The 17,739-nt window shown below is 55.5% G+C and overlaps 2 protein-coding genes across 4 annotated transcripts in view; both read left to right on the top strand.

Annotated features, from left to right (window-relative positions):
- Window positions 1–110: 110 nt before the first annotated feature.
- On the top strand, window positions 111–8,515 carry GGA1 (golgi-associated, gamma adaptin ear containing, ARF binding protein 1). 3 transcript variants are annotated; one of them, XM_010192641.1, is made up of 17 exons: window positions 111–190; window positions 488–563; window positions 1,000–1,098; window positions 2,389–2,512; window positions 2,999–3,099; window positions 4,188–4,268; window positions 4,686–4,823; window positions 4,971–5,052; window positions 5,474–5,581; window positions 5,862–6,017; window positions 6,823–6,887; window positions 7,018–7,188; window positions 7,317–7,429; window positions 7,517–7,599; window positions 7,726–7,895; window positions 8,122–8,232; window positions 8,405–8,515. In XM_010192641.1, the coding sequence occupies exons 3-17, from the start codon at window positions 1,015–1,017 to the stop codon at window positions 8,513–8,515; spliced, it is 1,698 nt and encodes a 565-aa protein (XP_010190943.1). In that variant the 5' UTR covers window positions 111–190; window positions 488–563; window positions 1,000–1,014. The 3 variants fall into 3 exon arrangements, with proteins under 3 accessions (XP_010190943.1, XP_010190942.1, XP_010190944.1); XM_010192640.1 differs by having other exon boundaries at window positions 7,018–7,196; window positions 7,313–7,429; XM_010192642.1 differs by lacking the exons at window positions 5,474–5,581; window positions 5,862–6,017 and having other exon boundaries at window positions 7,018–7,196; window positions 7,313–7,429.
- A 3,831-nt stretch (window positions 8,516–12,346) lies between these two features.
- Window positions 12,347–17,739, top strand: part of SH3BP1 (SH3-domain binding protein 1) — an 8,768-nt gene continuing 3,375 nt past the window's right edge. The window contains exons 1-9 of the mRNA XM_010192643.1: window positions 12,347–12,408; window positions 14,233–14,275; window positions 14,641–14,745; window positions 15,588–15,664; window positions 15,942–16,053; window positions 16,152–16,228; window positions 16,646–16,781; window positions 17,052–17,120; window positions 17,496–17,586. Of these exons, the coding sequence (XP_010190945.1) occupies window positions 12,347–12,408; window positions 14,233–14,275; window positions 14,641–14,745; window positions 15,588–15,664; window positions 15,942–16,053; window positions 16,152–16,228; window positions 16,646–16,781; window positions 17,052–17,120; window positions 17,496–17,586 (772 nt within the window). The remainder of the gene's footprint in view (window positions 12,409–14,232; window positions 14,276–14,640; window positions 14,746–15,587; window positions 15,665–15,941; window positions 16,054–16,151; window positions 16,229–16,645; window positions 16,782–17,051; window positions 17,121–17,495; window positions 17,587–17,739) is intronic.

Genomic DNA, 17,739 nt, shown 5'->3' with positions numbered 1-17,739 from the left:
GACACGAGGGTGTTTTTCCTTCCACGCCATCCTCTGTGGATGCATATAGGAGGAATCGGTGGGAAGGGATTTGCCTTTCTCACTGTCCCGTTCTCCCACCCACAGACAAAGCGACAAACCCCCTGAACAAGGACCTGGACTGGGATGGCATCAATGCTTTCTGCGAGCAGCTCAATAAGGAGCTAGAGGGGTGAGTGCGTCTGCCTGCCCCAGGCTGTGCCAGGTCCTGAGACTGGGTTGTGATTGCCCACCTGGCAATACTCAGTGGGGTTGTCCTGAGAGCTGAGTAGGCACAAAGCCCCTCAAACTGGGGTTGGGTGGGGGGGATCCAGTCCACTAACAGAAGATTCCCACAGGGTTTTAGTGCCTTATCAGTGCCTTAAACTTGCAATGTGGTTTTCAACTCTGGATTCCTAGATAGAAACACAGGTACCAGGTTTTTGCATCAGTAACCAGTTAGCTTTGTTTTTCGCCTCGCTCCTTCCAGTCCTCCACTTGCTACCCGGCTTCTTGCCCACAAGATCCAGTCTCCGCAGGAATGGGAAGCTATCCAGGCCCTCACGGTAAGGGCATCTGCACACTGGTAGAACTAGATGGAGAGCCAGGATGTGGGGTTGCTCAGGTTTGAGTGGAGGAGCATGGCAAGCTTTGAACTTCCTCTGGGAAAGCCCTGGAATGCCTGAGCCCTTGGGTGGGAATGGGGCTGAAGGTGGTGTCACAGGAGAGCAGGGGTGTCTGGTAGGAAAGATATTTTTCCTAGGAAAGATCCTATCCTACTGAAGTCAATGGGAAGCTTTTTGTTCCCAATGGGAAGACAAAAATCTTCTTGCTTCCTCTTGGAAGAGCGATTGGCCACTTGGGAGGGAAAGGTGGTGTCCCTCCATGCTGCTGTTAGGATAGTTACAGGCCCTGTGCCAGGTGGGGTGGGAGCAGGAGGGAGCTGGCTCCTAAACCTCCTGCTGACCCCATGCCGGAGCTTATCTGGCCCCCTCTTCCCAGGTGCTGGAGTCCTGCATGAAGAGCTGTGGCAAGCGCTTCCATGACGAGGTGGGCAAGTTCCGCTTCCTCAATGAACTCATCAAAGTGGTGTCACCCAAGGTGGGTCTCAGGACACTGTGCTGGAGGGGACTGGAGCCTGGTGGCAGGAGGGCTTTGGGAAGGAGTGATGGCTGAGCAGAAAGGTCAGACACCTGCTGGGATGTGGGGGAAACAGGACAGTGCTAGTGGGACATTTAGTCCTCATTCCCTAGTGATTTTTTTCCAGTGGGAAGGTGAGCTTTCACCCCTCTGCTCCAGGCTGATTCTTGATGCAGGTAACTGAGAGCCAGCTAGACATGATGTAATCAGTGCCTGTGAGACTGCTGAGCTCATGTATGTGCCTGGAGTCACCTTCCCTGCATCTCTGTTGGGCTCTGTCTGTGCTGCACGTGCTCAGGAACCTCCCTCAGCTTTGACATCGTGACCATTTCTCTCTGAGGTGTCCCAGTCTGGTTGAGACATTCTCAGAGGGCAAGCCCAGGCCTGGTCAGTGGTGCTCTGGCAAGTCCATCTGAAGCACCAAGTCATTACCTGCTCCTCTGCTGAGGCTGCTGTTTTTGCAGCAGGACAAACTGTGTGCGCTCTCCTACTCAGTCAAGGCAGTTGACATCAGCAAGGATAGAGTTAAGGGAACACAAACTAATTATGACTAAGGAAAACCTTCAACTGCCAGTCACAGCTTGTGATCAGTGACGATGAATAGCCAGAGACAGTGACAGCAGCACCCCAAAGTCCTCTTGCTAGGTGCCCTAGAGAATGTTCTCTGCCTTAAGCTGCTGGCCTCTGGTGGCAGATGCACTGTTTCTACCACTGGTGCCCAGCAGACCCATGGGAGAAGGGTGACAGATGATTGTATGGCAGGGGGGAAACTGAAATATTTGGACATCTCACCATTGGGTGCTGGTCATGGGGCACACCGAGCTCTAAAGTGTGTCCCTGAGAGAAAGGGCTGGGCCCTACCCCACAGACCCTTGCCCACAGTCCTTCCCCTCCCAGCCGGGCTGTCTGCTCGTTCCTGAAGGGCTGCCTTGCTGAGCAGCTTCTGTAAGCAGCACCCTTTCCTCCACAAGGCAACAGAGACCCACATGAGCCTTCCGACCTGTCCCTGAGTGTCATTGAGGTGCTGATGCTGCAGCATTTCTCCCACCTCTTGCATTTCCTGTGGTGGAAACCAGGCACAGCATAGGACGTGTTGCAAGGGCCTCATGAGCTTTCCTGCTTGCTTCCTCTTTCCCCCTCCTTGTGCTGTTGGGAACGGTCTCACTTCTCCTGGGGGAGGGGAGGAGAGGAACAGACCATGCTTGCAACGGCTCAGATCAGCTTCAAGTCACCTCTTCTCTCTTCCTCTAGTATCTTGGCAGCCGGACACCAGAAAAAGTGAAGTCGAAGATCCTGGAGCTGATGTACAGCTGGACATTAGGGCTGCCTCACGAGGTGAAGATCTCAGAGGCCTACCAGATGCTTAAGAAACAAGGTGAGAGGCAGTGTGCTGAAAGAGAGAGGTGGACAGATGGTTTGTCCTTCCTCCGTTTTCATCCAGGCAGGATCTGAAAAAAGACTCCTGTGCCCAGACCCAGCACATCCACCAGTCTGGTGAAGGAGCAGGTGCCTTGGGGCTCCTAGCTGGGCACAGAGAGTTGCTGGTGGTCTGAGTTGCTTGATGGCTTGGAGGGGACATCTGCCTGCTCCCTACAGGAGATGGCACTGGAAGGGGCTGGGGCTGAAGGGCTGCAAGTGTTTTGGCAGTTGATGCTGCGTTTTTCTAAGAGAGGGTATTATGGGGAGTGGGGGGCAGTTCTTCCATGAAAACACAGTCCAGGATGATGGGTGGTGGGAACAGACCCAAACCCGCTCAGTCTCAGCTGGGTTTGGTGGTCCATAAGTGAAGAAATTACCTAGGTGGCAGTGCCATCCCCCAGTGAGTGAGTTCTCCTGACCTCTCCATTGGTCTCTGCTGCAGGGATCGTGAAATGTGACCCAAAACTGCCTGACGATGCTCCTTTTCCACCTCCTCCACCTCGGCCCAAGAACATCATCTTTGATGATGAAGAGAAATCCAAGGTAAGGGCTCAGTCCAAGGAGAAGGGTAGCAAACATCATCTTCCCTGCTCCAGGATCTCCTGTCCTCTTGGGGTGGAGATCCAGAAAGAGTCAAGGCCCCTGCTCCACGTGCTGTCCTTCAGAAAATGCATCACAAGAATGCTGAGGGCCCTCTCCGCAATTGTGACAAAGGAAAGGGCCAGAGGTGCGGAATGTGGGTCTGTTTGACCTTTGGAGCCCTTAGCTGCAGGATGGTTCAAAGGGTGAAGCACTGACATTAGCCCAGTGGATTCTGGGAGATTTTCTGCTGTGCCATTTCCAAGCTTCTGAGTTATCTGGCCATGAGGTTTAAATCTTAGCCCCAGATACTACTGCTGTTGTCTCTTCTCCACCCCTAGCACTGCAATCTGCTTATTAGCCAACTACTTATAGCCTCCTGGACCCCTCCTGTATTGCCTTTCCATCAGAATTGTGTCACCGCTCAGGCAAACCTCTACTTTATCAGTGCTGATATGTTTAAGCAAGTATTAGGCTCCTTTGGGTCTAGTTTTGCAGCAGAAGTGTGATGCCAGTTTGCTGCAGAGGAGGTATTTTACCTCCATGGGTCACAGCGTGTAAATGAGGATATTTAGGTGGCTAGTGGGACTGTTCTTTGACCACAGAAGGGGAAAGTAGGAGCTCTCCCTCTTCACCAGTTGCACCTGTGGCATGTGAAGAGATCTGAGCAGGAGTCCATTGCAATCCCATAGCAATTCCCCACGTTGAACTAGGCTTTCTCTCTCTCTGGGTACTCGTGCTGCTGTGCTCCAGGGTCTTCAGGGTGCATATTGAGCAGACGGGCAGGTTTGGAATGCAGGCAATCTTCAGGGAAAGATGCATCTTGCACAACCAGAACCACAACAGGAAAAAAGACCAGTTGTAGTACTTCTCTCCTTAGTCTCTGGTAGCCAACAAGCTCCCATGGCTGGGCTTTCAAATGGCTGGTGGCGCCTGCTGCTTCTGCCAGATACGGGTTTGGGGCAGGGGTGACTCCACTGGCTCTGGTGTTGCAAGAGTGATGCTGGCTGCCACCCTTCAGTTTGGGCTCAGAGGTACCTTCTCTTTTGCAGATACTGGCTCGTCTGCTGAAAAGTTCCCATCCCGAGGATCTCCGGGCTGCCAACAAGCTCATCAAGGAGATGGTTCAGGAGGTGCAGCTGGGGAGAAGGGGAGCTGGGGAGTCATGTTCTGGGTGGCAGTGGTTGGCACCAAGAGAGCAGTTTGTCTCTGTCCTCATGCAGACCTATGGAGCTTCTGCCCAGAAGTTTGCAGCAGCAGCTGCTGAAGAGTCTTTGTGTGATTTTTGCCATCCCTTGGCTACTTGGGGGAATGGCTTTGGGCACTTTCTGTGGCCCAAGCCCTGCTGCAGTGCTAGATCTGTGGCAATTCCACCCCTGTGTGGCAAGCATTGGCCCAGAGGTGATCTGAAGTTTTCCACTGGAGTGGGGAGCTCCTGAGGGCAGCTGTGCCTTAGCCCAGAGCATTTCTGTGTTGGCTGGCCCAGCCTTCCTCCTCTCCAAGCTGCTGACAAGAGCAAGGACATCCTTCTCTGTGTTCTTCCTCTCCAGGATCAGAAGCGCATGGAGAAGATCTCTAAAAGGGTGAATGCCATCGAGGAGGTGAACAACAACGTGAAGCTGCTGACAGAGATGGTGACAAACTACAGCAGGGGGGAGACAACAGAGAGCAATGAGGACCTAATGAAGGTGAGGAAAGACCATCCCAGCCTAGCGTCCTCCCTGGGCTTAGCAGAGATGGGTGACCCTTATGCCCTCAGGTTCCTTCTACCTGTTTTGCATCCCCAGCTGAGCATCCTGCTGCTCACCTCAGTGCCCCTTTCTCCTCTCCCCCAGGAGCTGTATCAGCGCTGTGAGCGCATGAGACCCATGCTTTTCCGTCTCGCCAGTGACACAGAAGACAATGATGAAGCTCTGGGTAAGTGTTTCTGGCCTTTCCCATTCTGTCCCCTTCTCCCTTCATCTTCTTTCAGGGAACTTGTGCTTGGGCTGCTTGTGGTATGGCACCTATCAGCAGCCACCACTCTTATTTGGGGTGGCTGCTTGCTGTAAGTTAGTGAGTTTATGGCTTGACGCTAAGCGGGGGCATGTGGCAGCTATCAGCAGTGTTACAGGTGTCCTCTGCTTTGCTGTGGGAACAATGCTTGTGCTTGTCCTGCTGAGACAGCCAGGGAGGTGTCAGTGTACCAGGATGCTGTTTGCAGCAACAATTGGAAAAACGCTGTCTGCAGTGGGCTGCTGTCAGCTCCCTGGGCTTTGCTTTGAAGGAATAGACAGAGTTGGGGCATAAAAGTCACTCTTCACATTCTGAAACTTACTTCCCACCTATTCCATTTCAGCGGAGATCCTGCAAGCCAATGACAATCTGACACAGGTGATCAATCTCTACAAACAGCTTGTGCGGGGAGAAGAGATCAATGGGGAGACAGTGGCCGGTCCCCTTCGAGGTGAGGAGACTTAAGGAATGGGGACAGGAAGGTCAAGCAGGGGGACCCTGTCAGTGGTTTCCTGCAATGTAAGAGAAGATGAAACCTGCAGGAGGTCAGAGTGGGGCTGGTGAGATGAGGAAATGGCTTGTGGAGATGACTGATGCATGAAGAGAAGGAATTGGGAGAGAGAGCAGAGGGGGAGTTCCCTCTCCAGGTGTGAGGAGAGATGGGAATGTGCTTCAGCACACTGGATTAGTACTGCATAAAGTTTGTTTCTCAACATGTTCCTTCTTTGCAGGCAGCTCCTCAGCGCTTCTGGATCTGTCAGGCCTGGACCTTCCAGCAACAGGCCCTTCCTACCCAGCCTTGCCCACTCTTTCAGGTGGTTCAGCAGTCCCTGTGACTGACCAAGCTGGCTCTGTCTCCTTGCTGGATGATGAACTCATGTCTTTGGGTGAGAAGGCCAGAGCAAAAGCTCTTTATTCTCTCCTTGAGTCTGGATGGTCTGCGTGGATGGTTCTCTTTGTGGCAGGAGCATGAGTAAGGGAAAGCTCTGGGAGAGACGAATAATGAAAGACCAAGAGGTGGCCTTCATTTAGTGTGAGGGAGAAGGAGGAAAAGACCCTGCTGTGATTCTGAACTTGAGTCCCATGGTGTTTTCCTGACTAGTCAGAGAGCCTGCAGTGATGTGCCCTCTGATTTGCTCTGGGAAAACTGACCTGGCAGGTAAATCAAGAGTGATGCAATGGCCATCCCCAGATGTGATTGCAAGGCGCCTCATATTTACTCCTTGCAGTTGAAGTCATAGCTGGCAGCAGACACATGAGACTTCCAGAACTGTGCACATGGAAATCTTGTGAAGTGCCAGTCCTGGAAGGCTCTAGGGTCCTGCTTTTCCCAGCAAATGTCTGTTTCCTAAGATAGGTGCTTTGAGTACAACAGCATGAAGTAGACGATGTGGTCCCGCAGGTGCAGGTGGGACTTGTCAGTCCAGTAGTATTCACTTCTCTGCCAATTGTGGTAGAAATTAGAGTGTAAATTAGGATCTCTGGGCAGGAAAAAATACTGTTACCCTCCCTGTGCTCCTCTATGCAAGGTTGAGGGCAAGGGTTTGAGACCATATTGGTGGTTCTGCCCTGCTGCTCCTGCATCTTGTCTGACCAGAGGGATCTTGGTAACAGGTGCCTTGTTCAGGTCTCGTTTAATGCTCTTACCCGCTTGGTAGCTAAGCTTCTTCACGTCTGCTTTTACCCTCACAGGCCTGAATGACCCAGCACCGCATCCTGCTCAGGCTGCTGACAGCAGTGGCTGGAACAGCTTCCAGGTAATGTGCTGGGAGCCGGGGCAGAAGGTGGGGAGGTAGAATAGAGTAGGCAGGGAAGCATCCCAGGTCTTGTGGTTGGTGCTGATCTGCAACCCTGTTTGGGGGGCTCTCCTGTGCACTCTTTCTACAGTCATCAGATAGCAACGAGCTCGGTATTGCCCCTATCATGGCAACACCACCAGTCAAAGCAGATGCTGGCGCATCCTCCCCCAACCCTTCTCCTCTTACCAGTGGCTGGGATGACCTGGACCTCCTGGGCAAGACTCTGCTGCAACAGTCACTGCCTCCAGAGTCCCAGCAAGTGCGATGGTAAGCAGGGGAAGGTCAAATCTTGCATCTCTCCCTGTCCTTTCCATTTCTGGGATGCTGGACATGACATTTCAGTGGCCTGTTCCACTCCTTGCTCGCTCGCTCTCTCCCTACAGGGAGAAGCAGCAGCCACCCCCCCGGCTCACCCTGAGGGATCTCCAGAACAGGAGCAGCTCTGGCACCACAGCCCACAATCCCAGTGCTCTGCCTGTGCTCCAGAGCATTTCCCCCAACCCCACGCTGCCCCTGACCTCAGAGCTGCCTGCTCCTGCTGCACTTCCAAAAGCTGTCACCACATCAGCAGGAGGAAGTACTGCAGTCCCACCACGGCCTCCTGCCACCACGCTGCCCCAGGAGATCTCGCTGGCCAACATCACTGTGCCTCTGGAGTCAATCAAACCCAGTGAGTCTGGGTGAAAGAGTGGGGCAAGCTTGGGGGGGAACAAACCATGGAGTTCTGGTGATGAAAGGTCGCTGCAGGGCCAGTGCCCTCCTGGCTGACTGCTGCCTGTCCCTGCTATTCCCACAGGCAGCATCCTCCCTGTGACTGTGTATGATCAGCACGGCTTCCGTGTCCTCTTCCACTTTGCTAAGGATTCCCTGCCCGAGAGGCCCGATGTGCTGGTGGTGGTGATTTCTATGCTTAGCACGGCCCCGCAGCCCATCCGCAACATCGTCTTTCAGTCTGCCGTCCCCAAGGTAAGCTGGCTGCTGGGATGAAGTGTGAGTCTCCCATTGCAGGAAAGGCAGGGCGAGTGGAGAGAGCTCTGTGGGGCCAAGAGTGAGTTGTGTTGCCTTCAGATTAGCAGCAACCAGCACAATGTATTTCTCTTTGACTAGACAGTGGAAGCCCCCCAAATACAGGAGCTGGGTCTCTGGCTGCCAAGTCCCCTCAGGAATGTGGGCTGCTCTTGTCTCTCCCTAGGTGATGAAGGTGAAGCTACAGCCTCCCTCAGGCACGGAGCTGCCAGCGTTCAACCCCATTGTCCACCCCAGTGCCATCACACAAGTCCTGCTGCTTGCTAACCCACAGAAGGTAACTGCACTGTCCCTGGGGCATGAGCAGGCTGGTCTTGCTGCCTGGGCAAAGCCCTATTACCCTGTCCCTGTTCCCTCCGCTCTCTGCAGCTTCCTAGAGACCTTGAAGGGTTTGTGCCTCATGACTTTCTTCCCCACCTGATTGCTTATCCTTTCTCCCCTGTCTCCAGGAGAAAGTGAGGCTACGGTACAAGCTGACCTTCACCATGGGAGAGCAAACCTACAATGAAATGGGGGATGTGGACCAGTTCCCCCTGCCTGAGTCCTGGGGAAACCTCTAGGGCTGTGTGTTGCAGGCACTACACTGCAGAGATTTTGAGAAGCCAGCCCTGTGGGGCTGGAGCAGCCAGAGGAGATGGGGAGGGAGGGTGGGGGGCTGCTGCTCACGCTCTATTCTCCAGATGGCCGGGCAAGGGCCAGAGGGAGCGTGCCTTATGGAGGAGAGCAGAGATGCCAGGAGCTGTTCAACCCACAGGACCTAGGAGTGGAGTGGAAAGCTGTGAGTGGGTGAACAGTTGCCTTCCCTGCTCTTCCAAAGGTGTTGCTCCCTCCCCAGTCTGTCCAGCTTCTCTTCTAACCCTGCTTTCCCCCAAGGTACAGTGGGGGACAAGGAGAGGGAGCTTAACAGCCTCAGCCTGGGGCAAGGCCTAGCAAAGGAAGATCCTTTTCCTTGTCGGTCCCCCTCCATGCTTCCCAGCCCTTCAGCTGCTTCATGCTCTGTGGTGCTCCCTCTTGTCCCCCTTGCCCCCCCTCCTTGGAGCTGGGCCCCAGTGATTCCGTGTCTGGTGGGATCACACTGGAGCTGGTGCAGAACAAAGCTGGGCAGAGACTGGACATCTCTCCAGCACCAGAGAGCAGGCAGCTGCCTGTTATTTGGGGGGGTGATCTTCCCCTGTCCCCCTTCTTCCAGCTGCTTACAGAGCTGTTGGTGGGAGGTGGGTCCTGGGGGGGAGCCCTGGGTACTGGGAAGGGCTTGCTCTGTGCCTTCCCGTCCCCTTCAGCTGGAGCTCCTGGGCATTGAGCCCCCACAGCGAGGAAGCCCCCACACCTTTCCCACGTGCTTTTATCTCCCACAGCAAGCTTTGGGGACTGCTGCTGGACTCTGTCCCGCATGCAGGCACTGAGAGGGGTATGCTGGGGACAGCTGAGTCTCCCCACAGCCTCCTGCCCAACAAGGAGAGGAAGTAGCACATGGTCTTCCTCGGCCTGGCTTGGCTGGAGAGTGTGGGATAGGGGGCTTTCTCAGCCCTTCAGTGTCTTCTCACCATGGCATAGGTGCTGGGCTGGGAGTCGAGAAGAGACGAGCCCAGCCCATCACCAGAGGGCACCACTAAGCTCTGCACTGGGAGCCCAGCTTTGCACTGGGGGGGTACGGGGAGGATGTACAGCTGTGCCTTGCGCACTTTCACCCGCAGCTGTGGGCTGCCCCAGCTCCCTGCCATGGGGAGGGGGCTCGCCCCAGGCGCCTGATCACTGTGACACAAGAGCGGGGATCTGCAGGCACGGAGGAGACCAGGGGATGGCACATCCTGAGCAATCCTCATCCCCATGGGACCTGTGACCACAGGAGCTACTTCTCATCCCTAAACTGGTTTTAACAGGGCGTGATCTTAAAAGTAGGGGCAAGCTGTGCCCTGCATTGGCTTGCCAGAGGTAGGAGGCCGGTGCGAGATGGAGGTGAGCAGGGGGTGCCTTGTGCTTTTGACTTGGGGCCAGCGAAGGTAAGGTGGCTTGGAGCTGGTAGAGGAGAGGGGGAAGCAAGGTCTTTATGCTGGGGTTCTGCTGTGTCTTACTTCCCTTTCTGGTCTCTTTTCAGGGTTTTGTATGGGTTTTTTCTTTGCAGATCTTGTTTGGTTCTTGAACAGACTTGTATATATTTTCAGTGCAAAATTCTGTAAATGGAAGAAAACAAACATTTAAAACGAAACGCCCGGCGCGAAGAATCTGCTGTATTTATGGGAAATAAAGAGTTCTTTCCTGATCCTGTCCTTCTGCCTTTTGACCCAAGAAATTAGTTTTCCCTTGCTTTTCCTGACTGAGGAGGAGCTGATTTCACCTTGCGAGGGCTCATACCCAGCTCAAATCCTGCCCCCGCAACCCTCTAATTCCTCCCTCAGTCACCCAGGACCTTGCCACAATGATTTCCCCACTTCCATGAGCAGGGAGAGGAGATGGTGGAAGTCCCCCACCAGCTCTCATTTCCTGTTTGAGAGCAGAATCACATCCAGGCTGTGAACTGGCTGCTGCCTGCTTCCCTCCCTTCCTGGACAGAGGTGGTGGGCAGGGGTTGGTGCCCCACAGCCCACGGGGATCAGGGTTTGGGCTTGTTCCCGTGCCCCACACAGCCATTTGCAGCTTCACCACTGTTGGTAGCAGCACTTCCTCCTCTTCGTCAGGGCTGCCTCTCAGAAGGGGCTCCCCAGGGTAGTTTTGGTGAAGCGTAGGGGATCTCCTCTCACAAGCAGCAACCTGGGGCTGGGAGCAAGTCAGTGATATTGCACCGGAGAACAGAGGCCACGGCTTGGCCACCACCTGCTTCAGACAGCAAGGGTCTGATGAGGGTTTTTCTGTGTCTTAGCAATAGGCACTTGAAGCCCTTCCTGCTTTCAGCAACCACAATGCCCATTAGGAACACCCCCATGGCTACAGGTTTAGAGCAACTCTGTGTTCAGGCAGCGAGAACAGTGCTCACTTGCTCAGTCCTTGCTTGAAAACAGGTCCAGCACTGCTCTGCTATGCACTCGCTGGAGGCTTCCCCTTCACTAAGAAGGAGCAGAGCATGGCAGCCGCCAAATTATTGCTCCTCAGGCTTTGGAGAACAGGTGCAGTGACCCTTCTGCCTCTTTTGCTGCTTGTCTGATCTGCTTGCAAACTGACCACTTCCGTCTCGGGTGCTGGTTCCTTTGCCAGCAGCGCAACCCGGCCGGCAGCAACCTCTGCTATCTCTCAGCGCTGAAGGAGGAAAGTCCCAGCTGCAGGTAGCCAGAGATAAGGCGAGGTTTACACCTTGGAGAGCCAGGAGCAGAGGTGGCGGCGGTGTGAGGGGGATGTTTTTAGACCAAAAAAGAAAAAAAAAAAAAGCTGAGCCCTGGTGCAGCTCTGCGGAGAGCAGGCACCACCCGAGCCTGGGAACTGGGAGTTTGTGGTGTATGGGTGCTGCTGTTCTGTGCTTGGCCCAGCTGCCCCGCTCGGCGGAGCCCTGGCAGCGGTGGGGGGAGCGGGAGGAGGAAGGGGGCCTCTCCCAAACAGCTCTTGGCCACAGCTTTGCACTGGGCTACAGAGAGCCTCAGCAACACAGCAAGGAGGGAAAGCAGGGCAGGGGTGCACAGAAGGGGTTGTAGGGGTAGCTTTGCTGCTCGCCCTCCTGCATTTGTCACCGTAAGGGTTACATGTCATAGTGGAGAGGGGATGGAGCTGCGCCCACAGGCACAGAGAGGTGCCTGAGGGGTGCTGGCAAAGTTTGGGTGACCAGGCAGGGCAGGATGTACGTTGGGCATCCCAAATGTGCTTCACAGCCAGCTGGCATGGCCATGGGCTGCCCCGCGGCACAGCTGGTGATAGGCAAGGCAAAAGGAGGGAAAAACCACCCTGGCTGAGGCAGAGAGCAAGAAACAGAGCGTGGGCCCTTCACTCGGGCTCGGCAGCAGCGTGTGCTTGTCCTGCCTTGTTACGTGTTTGCTGTAATAATATTTCCCCTTTGAGGCTGGGCTGAAGTTATTTATACTTGTGGGGTGGTGACAGGAACACAGAGCAGAGCAGGAGCCCTGAGCTGCTCTTACCTGCTCTGCGGCAGAGGGGCAGGCAGAAGAGGAAGGAAACACAGAAAAAGAGAGGGAGCAAGAGAAGGGAGCCCAAGGGAGGGGAAGAGAAAGCAGGGAGGGCATCCCTGGGGAGGGACGAGGGAGGGGACCAGTCAGGGAAGCAGAAAAAGGGAGAACGAGGGAAGGAGGAAGGAGGGGAGCAAGGAAGGAACGGTTCTCGGGGAAAAGCAAGGGCAGAGCAGCTCCGGGGAGCCAAGGAGCTGCCAGCCTCTGATGCCAAGTGTCACCGAGGGGTGCTGAGCAGGTACAACCGAGCGGAGCAGCTCTCGTGGTCTCCTCCAAGCTCTCAAGATGATGAAGAGGCAGTTCAATCGGATGCGGCAGCAGCTGTCCCACCCCAACATCACCAGCAGGTAAGGGCTCTTCCATTACCCGTGCTGGAGGGCTGTGAGGGAGTGGGGTGTGGGACCTGGAGGGCTTGTGCTGGGGCTGGACTGACCTCCCAGGGCCAGTGGTGAGGGAAAAAGGGAAAGGGGGGAATGACCCTGGATTTAGAGCATCTTCAGCGTGAGCCAAGGGGCTGCAGGAAGGCTGCACTGGTTCTGCTTAGCAGGGACATGATCCCCAAACCTGGCTACCTCTCTCAGGGTCCTCAGATGCTGTGTCCACCTGGAAACAGGTTTTCTCCAAGATTGGCTTCCACAGGATGTGAGGACAATGGGGAAGGACCTTCCAGCCACATGGCCTTGGCTGTGAGGTAACCAGGAGGGTGTTAGGAGCTGGGACCTGCCCTCCCTGCTGAGCCCAGAAAGCCCCATAGGAGCCAGATGCCCTGCACAGCTCTAGTTGGCCCAGCAGTTCAGGTGACCCAGGATGCCCTTTAAGGAGAGGGCCAGGGCTCCTGAGAGGACCCATGGAGGACTTACAGCTTCACAAAAAAACCTTCCGGCCCCATCCTACCTCCACCGCTTCCTTATTTATCTCTTTGGCTTTCCAAAGCTCTCCCCTTGCAAAACCCAGAACTGAAATTACAGGGCTGGGCCCTCCCTTCCCAGCCCCCTCACTCCCTCTTTTCTACAGCCACCTCCACAGGTTCCCCACTGCTGGGAAGCTGAGTGGGACCAACTGCATCCCTGCACCACTGAGGTCCTCAAGCCAGCCTGGAAGAGCAGCCACAGGGAAGCAGCTTCTACATCCTGGTGGCTTCTTGCTCTTCTTGCATTCCCCTGAGGAGAGCATATCATTCCCATCCTTGCTCTCTCAAGGCTTCTCTTAGATACACCTCTCTTTCATTTAATGCCGGGCATACAAGAGGTCTCAAGCAGCTCATGCAGTCTAAGAGCGAGCTCTTCACCCGCTGCAGAGCCTCTCCTCCACAGGCTGTGGTCTCACGTGATTTTGGTTGCCTTCAACCAAGCCGCCCCCGTTTCCTGCGGCTCCACAGCCTCATCTTGCATCGGCTCTGGTGGGGGGTGAAAAGAGAGAAACATGAACTGGCAAAAAAGCAGCAGCAGCAGCAGAGAGAAAGCAAATGGGGTTCCCAGGGTGTAGCAATGACAGCGAGCCATGAAGCAAGGCTTCTTCCATGAGACATCAGGGAGGTTTGGTGGTGATGGCCACTGGTGGGTTTTGAATTTCGTTTAGAGCAGAATTTGCTGCAGAACAGAGGATTCCTTTGCCAGATTCGCTCCTAATACCTGCTGCAAAACTGAGCAGAAAGCTGGTTTCATGTAGGTGTTTCTGGAGGGGCTGGTGTTGGTCTCAGTCCCCAGCTTGGCCACAAAGGTATCCTTGCTCCAACACTGATGGCCTCACAGCTGGTGACTACCCTGGCCTACAAAGATGTGTGGCAGGCTCAGACAGCACTGCCCTGGATTTGCCTTCAGGACAGAGGTGGGCGGTCAGGGGTAGAAGGTTTCACCAGCCAACATCCCACCATGGCCATGATGGCACCCTGTCTCCAAAAAGCAGGCCACATCCGGACATTTTGACTGGAAGCCCTGCCTGATGGGATGTCCACCAGCCAGCAAGATTGGCTTGCCCTGCTTCTGCTGTTCTCACACCCCCAGGCTCATTCTGCCCGTAGCCTTGTGTATGATGATCCAGGCCATATCCAGCATCTCCTGCTCCCAGGAGCTCAAAGAGAAGCGGGTGGGATGCATAAGGACCTGCCTTCCTGAGCAGGCTGAGTGGAGGTCGTCTCCATCCACTGATGACTCTTTCTCCTTCCTCCACAGAGCCCAAGAAGCAACTGAGCTCCTGCCTGAAGATTTGCTGCAGGTGAAGGGCGGGCTGGGCCACCAGGCATGTGCCTGCTTGTGTTTGGGTGTGGGAGCCTGCCCCATGCTTGCCTGCGATGTGCCCAGCTGGCACATCCAAATCACGGGGCTGGGATCTGCCTGCAGGCCTGGAGGATGACTCCAGGACCACGGTGTTAAGGCAATGGTTCCTGCTATGGGAAAAGGTCTTCCCCAGCTGCTCACAGAGGGATGAATCCTGACCAGGAGCTGGAGCAGGGATACTTTGGGCTGTGGTGGGAAGCTGGATGGGCTTCATTCATGCCCAAAGCTGGGTGGTGGGGACATGCCCTCAGAGCACCCACAGTTGGCGAAAGGGCTTCCCCAATCTCACCTTTCCACCCCCAGATTGAGCAGAGGATCGAGCCGGCCAAGCGAGCAGCTCACAGTGTGTCCAAGAGGCTCCAGGCCTGTCTGCAGGGTCAGTGCGGATCTGAGATGGACAAGCGAGTGGTGAGTGGAGTCCTCCCTCCGCAGCTTGCGCTTGCCCCAGCTCTGTCCCCTGTCACCAAAGGGGATGCAAGGCCCCTGCTCTCTATGCTTTGCTGAAGGGTGGCCTAAAGCCCAGCCAAGGTCCCATCTCCAGCAGCAGCCACCAGCAGGTGCCCAGGTAGAGCAGAGCAGGGCAATGCTCTCAACCATCACTAACTGAGGCCTGTCTTTGTGTTGAATAAGCCTCCAAAGCCCTGTTGTCTGTGTCCCTTCCTGAACCCCTGTGAACCTCTGGCACTGATGATGCCCTGCGGTGAGGAGCACCACAGTGTGGTCAGGCACAGTGTTGCCACCACTTCTTCCTCCTTGGTTTGAACTTGTCACCCTTTTCCCAGCTGGTGCTCACCAGCCCTTGTCCAGGAAGCAAACAGTGGATCCTCCTGCACTTTCCTTATGCCCTCAAAGATTTTGTGGGTTCCTCTCTTATTGGCAGCCTGATAAGCCCCAGCTTGGCTTAATTATTCTTGGTGATTAAACTGCTCCGTACATTTGAAGCCATGGCAGGGCTGAGCTTGGTGAGGGCCTCCATCAGTGTCATGGTCTTCCACAGAGGACTATTTTAGAGAAGACTGGAGGTTTTCTAATCAACTATGGAGCCTCAGTGCCTTCTTTAGCTATTTGGATCCTGATTCCAGTTGAAGGAACTTTCAAGGGCCCTTCCTCAGAACTTAGGGCCAATGGGGCTGGATGGGCTGGATGTAGGGACCTAGTGCAGGGTTTGGCCACTTTCTCCCATGCCATCGTGGCATGCTTTATGGGGAAGGAGCTGCCACACACCAGCTCACCATCCCTTTCCCATGCAGAAGAAGCTGCCCTTGATGGCTCTGTCCATGACGATGGCTGAGAGCTTCAAGGAGCTGGACACAGAGTCCAGCCTTGGGTAAGTGCTGGTTGGAGAAAGGGCTGGGGGTAACTCTGAAAGACCCTGGCATAGCCACAGTCTTGGCTCAGGGGCTCCCATGGCCCAGCTGAGCTGTCAAACCCTGTCCTCAGAGCAAATGTTGATGTTGCAGTGGGAGAAGGAACCCAGCACCTTCAGCCTTCAGTGCCAGAGGCGGCCGGGGGCTGGCTCAAGGTCCCGCATGGGTATGGGGGTGTTGTGTAAGAGCATGGCACGGCTCCAGCCCACAGTCATTTTGCCTCTGTCCCCTGCACAGGAGAGCCCTGGAGATGGGCTGCTGCATACAGAGCTCGCTGGCTAAAATCTTGGCCGAGTTCGAGATGGCTCTGGAGCGCGATGTCCTGCAGCCGCTCAACAAGCTCAGCGAGGTAGCCCTGGCTGCCCTCCTAGCTCTGCTCTCCCATCCCACCTCCCCTTCCCACTTCCCCAGGCCTCTGCGACTCCCTCTGGCCCCTCTCTCCCCCAGGAGGAGCTCCCCATCATCCTGAAGCGCAAGAAGACCCTCCAGAAGTTGATCTCTGACTGGAACACCATCAAGAGCCGGTACAGGGCACACTACAGCTGGGAGGGTTGCAGGGCACATGGGATGCTGCGGTCAAGTTAGGGGAGAGAGGAAGCTGTGGGTCACTGGTGGCTGGTTTCCACACTGCCCTTTCTGTGACTGAAGGGAGGAGAGGGGAGAATATCTCAGCAACAGGGCTCAGGAAGGGTCCTACAGCCTCTGGGTGGGTGTTTCAGCTGTGCTGAGTGCTCCCCATCTTGACCAGGTAGCACCTCTTGGTGCAGCAGCGTCTTGCTCTGGGGAAGCAAAGTGAGGGGTGCTGGCCTAGGAAAGCCACCGCCGGGCAGTACCGTGACTTGCCATCCCCCTCGTGGTCCCCATACCCCTTCTGCATGCCCATCTCACCATGTGTCCTGGTGCTGAGGCTGTGGGTGTGCCTCTTCTCTCCCACCCCAAAGGCTGAACCAAGCTGCCAAGAGCTCCAGCAACAGTTCCGGCACTGGCGCTGGCCCTGGGGCGTCTTCTGCTGCCAACAAACTGGAGACCTTGAAGGAAGAGGAGGAGGAGGTGAAGAGGAAGGTGGAGCAGTGCAAGGTGAGAACATCATCCCCCTGCAGCGGCTCCATCCAAGGTGACCCCACACCAAGACAGGTGCAGCCAGCCAGCACATCACTGATGCTGCCCAAATGCAAGCGATGGGGTGCAAGGAGGAATCCCCATGTGGTCCCAGCCTGCCTCCCCACCCCAAGAGATCCTGGCTGGGTGACTCATGGCCCAGATGGGGGGCTCTGTGAAGACATCCCCTCTTCTTTGAGTGCCAGGGAGGTGGTAGAAGGTTGCTCTTCTCTGTGTCTCCCTTCCCAGGATGAGTACATGGCTGACCTCTACCACTTCTCCACCAAAGAGGACAGCTACGCCAGCTACTTCATCAGAGTAAGTCCTTTCTTGCACTCCTCCTCCACATGTGAACATCTCCTGGGGTATATGTATGAACCCAGCCTTGTCCTCATCCACACCAAGCTCCACAAACAGGGTAGGGGACAGCCCCAAGCACCAGCAGATGCCCAAAGCTGGCCTTGCTCCATGCACTGCTAGCACCAACTGCAAATCAAGTGGCTTGTCCAGATGACCCCTCCATCTCCAATTTGCCCTTTACCCCTCACTGTAGCCACGATCCAATGAACCCCAGAGGTTTCCCCTTGCAGCTCCCCCATCCACCCTGTCTCCATGTGGGTGCAATGTCCTGGGGAAGGGGTCTCTCCAAGGAGGTGCCAGTGCTGAACTGTTTGCATGTTCGCTATCTGGCAGCTGCTGGAAATCCAAGCCCAGTACCACCGGCAGTCCCTGGGATCACTGGACTCGGCTCTGGCGGAGCTGAAGGAAAGCCACAGCCAGACAGGTACCTGATGGCTTTCCACACAACCTGGGGAGAGCCACAGCTGAGCTCGGGGAACGTGGGCAGGGCTGGTGAGGCTAGGAAAGGCGGATTTTCCCTCCCTGTGCCTGCTGCTGCCTCCCACATCAGGTTGGTGGGATGAGGATGGCAGCCTGA

Source organism: Mesitornis unicolor, unplaced genomic scaffold (genome assembly GCF_000695765.1).
Source record: "Mesitornis unicolor isolate BGI_N332 unplaced genomic scaffold, ASM69576v1 scaffold49219, whole genome shotgun sequence".
Lineage (NCBI taxonomy): Eukaryota > Metazoa > Chordata > Aves > Mesitornithiformes > Mesitornithidae > Mesitornis > Mesitornis unicolor.
This window is presented reverse-complemented; position numbering and strand designations above follow the sequence as displayed.

Bases quoted from the DNA above. Each gene is read 5' to 3' on its own strand.
- GGA1 (XM_010192640.1), top strand. From the start codon at position 1,015: ATGAAGAGCTGTGGCAAGCGCTTCCATGACGAGGTGGGCAAGTTCCGC. The intron at 3,100-4,187 runs GTAAGGGCTCAG...TCTCTTTTGCAG, and splicing joins ATGATGAAGAGAAATCCAAG to ATACTGGCTCGTCTGCTGAA. The intron at 8,233-8,404 runs GTAACTGCACTG...CCCTGTCTCCAG, and splicing joins TGCTTGCTAACCCACAGAAG to GAGAAAGTGAGGCTACGGTA.